We start from the raw sequence: 1,605 nt of genomic DNA, 5'->3' as shown, positions 1-1,605 counted from the left end.
TCCAAAACCATGTAGTAATATTTGTGATCTGCATATATTTGTCGTAAGTCTGGGCCTCTGTCAAGGGGGAGCCCACGTGAACTGTGAAGTTGAAGGCGACGCACGCAGCCGCCAGCCCGGTGCTAGCTAAGCTGCACACACACACACACTGACACACACCAAGCAAGCAAAACATGTACCACCCACCCAATAACGCACAAGCACTTTATCCTCTGTAGTACGGTCATTATTGACTGTGACTGACTGACATGTAGGCCCCACATCTACTGGACCTACACGTCAGTGATTCGAAGTTAGAGGACAATACTGCTCATCCTTCGCGCCGCCCATGCCGTCGATCCGGCCGCCGTTCGCCGCCGGCAGGGGTGGTGCCTGCAGCACGGCTGAGGCTATGTAAGCTAAGGCTTGTGCAGCAGCCTGCCGGCGACGACGGCGGCCTCGATGACGAGCGAGATCACGTCGATGACCTCGTCGATCATGCACTTGTTCCCCTGGAACGTCGACGAGCCCTCCCGCAGCCTCGCCAGGCACTCCAGCAACTCCTCGTTGCACGCCGTGCTCAGGTAGTCATCTGATGATATGAACGAAAGAAAAAAAATATATATATACACATAGAAAATTAAGCAGCATATGCTATGCAAATACGGGACAGTAGTTGGTAATTATGATGGATTAGTTCTGTGACGTACTCTTGGCCTGGACGCAGTTGTCGTGGTGCATGCAGCAGGCGTCGAGCTCGTCGCACGGCTGCTCGCCGGGGCAGCCGCTGTACAGGATGCCGCAGTACTTGCCGTAGCGCAGCAACGGCGGCGCTGCACACGCACCCAATCGAGATCACCGTCGTCAGAGCAAAGATCACAATCAAATTTAGGATCGACGACGACGACGAATAACATAGCCACTTACTCGTGCAGTGGTCGGACTCGCACGTGCGGCTGCACAACCCGGCCTTGCTCTGCGGCGTCGCTCCCCCAGTCATAATGATTAATCAACTTTGTTAGCCAACGAGTACGAGCAGATTAGGAGAGAGAGAGAGTGGGTAGTGACGTATATAGTGTACGTACCGCGCCGTCGCCGGCGGACTGGAGGCCGATGTTGAGCGCCGCGGCGGGCGGCGCGACGACGGCGAAGAGGAGCAGGGCGGCGGCGGCGGCGGCGACAACGACCCCCGCGCGCAGCCGCAGCCGCGAGAAGCTCCCGCCGCGCGCCATCCTCCCGGCCGTCTCCAGATCTCACACTACACACACAAACACAACACAAACCCGACACAGCCTCTCTCCTCCTCCCTCTTCGTCGTCACCGCTGCCGCGCCGCGCCTGCAGCAACTGCAAAGCGTATACTTTGCTGCCACCGCGCCACCGCCGCCAGCCAGCCGCTAGCTCTCGGCGAGATCCGAGAGATTTTCTAGGGAGGAAGGGAGATCGAGGAGGAGACGAGGCGGCGAAGAAGCCTGTAGCGGCTACGTGAGCTATAACTGTGGTTGGGCCCTGGCGAATAGCAAATCTTCGTTGTACGAAGGGGAGGGGAAGCGCACCCGGTGAGATGATGGAGGAGGAAGGGGAGGTGGCCGGACGGAGCGGCGTTTGGTTGTATTCGGCTCGTGAG

At 58.3% G+C, this 1,605-nt stretch overlaps 1 protein-coding gene across 1 annotated transcript; it reads right to left on the bottom strand.

The window, feature by feature from the left end:
* On the bottom strand, window positions 1-1,605 carry LOC127765598 (phospholipase A2 homolog 3). Its single transcript, XM_052290536.1, has 4 exons — window positions 1,065-1,605; window positions 907-955; window positions 690-812; window positions 1-571 (listed from the first exon to the last, which is right to left on the bottom strand). Exons 1-4 carry the CDS (start codon window positions 1,209-1,211, stop codon window positions 399-401), a joined length of 492 nt encoding a protein of 163 aa, XP_052146496.1. The 5' UTR covers window positions 1,212-1,605; the 3' UTR covers window positions 1-398.

This window comes from Oryza glaberrima, chromosome 3 (assembly GCF_000147395.1).
Source record: "Oryza glaberrima chromosome 3, OglaRS2, whole genome shotgun sequence".
Classification (NCBI taxonomy): Eukaryota; Viridiplantae; Streptophyta; class Magnoliopsida; order Poales; family Poaceae; genus Oryza; species Oryza glaberrima.
This window is presented reverse-complemented; position numbering and strand designations above follow the sequence as displayed.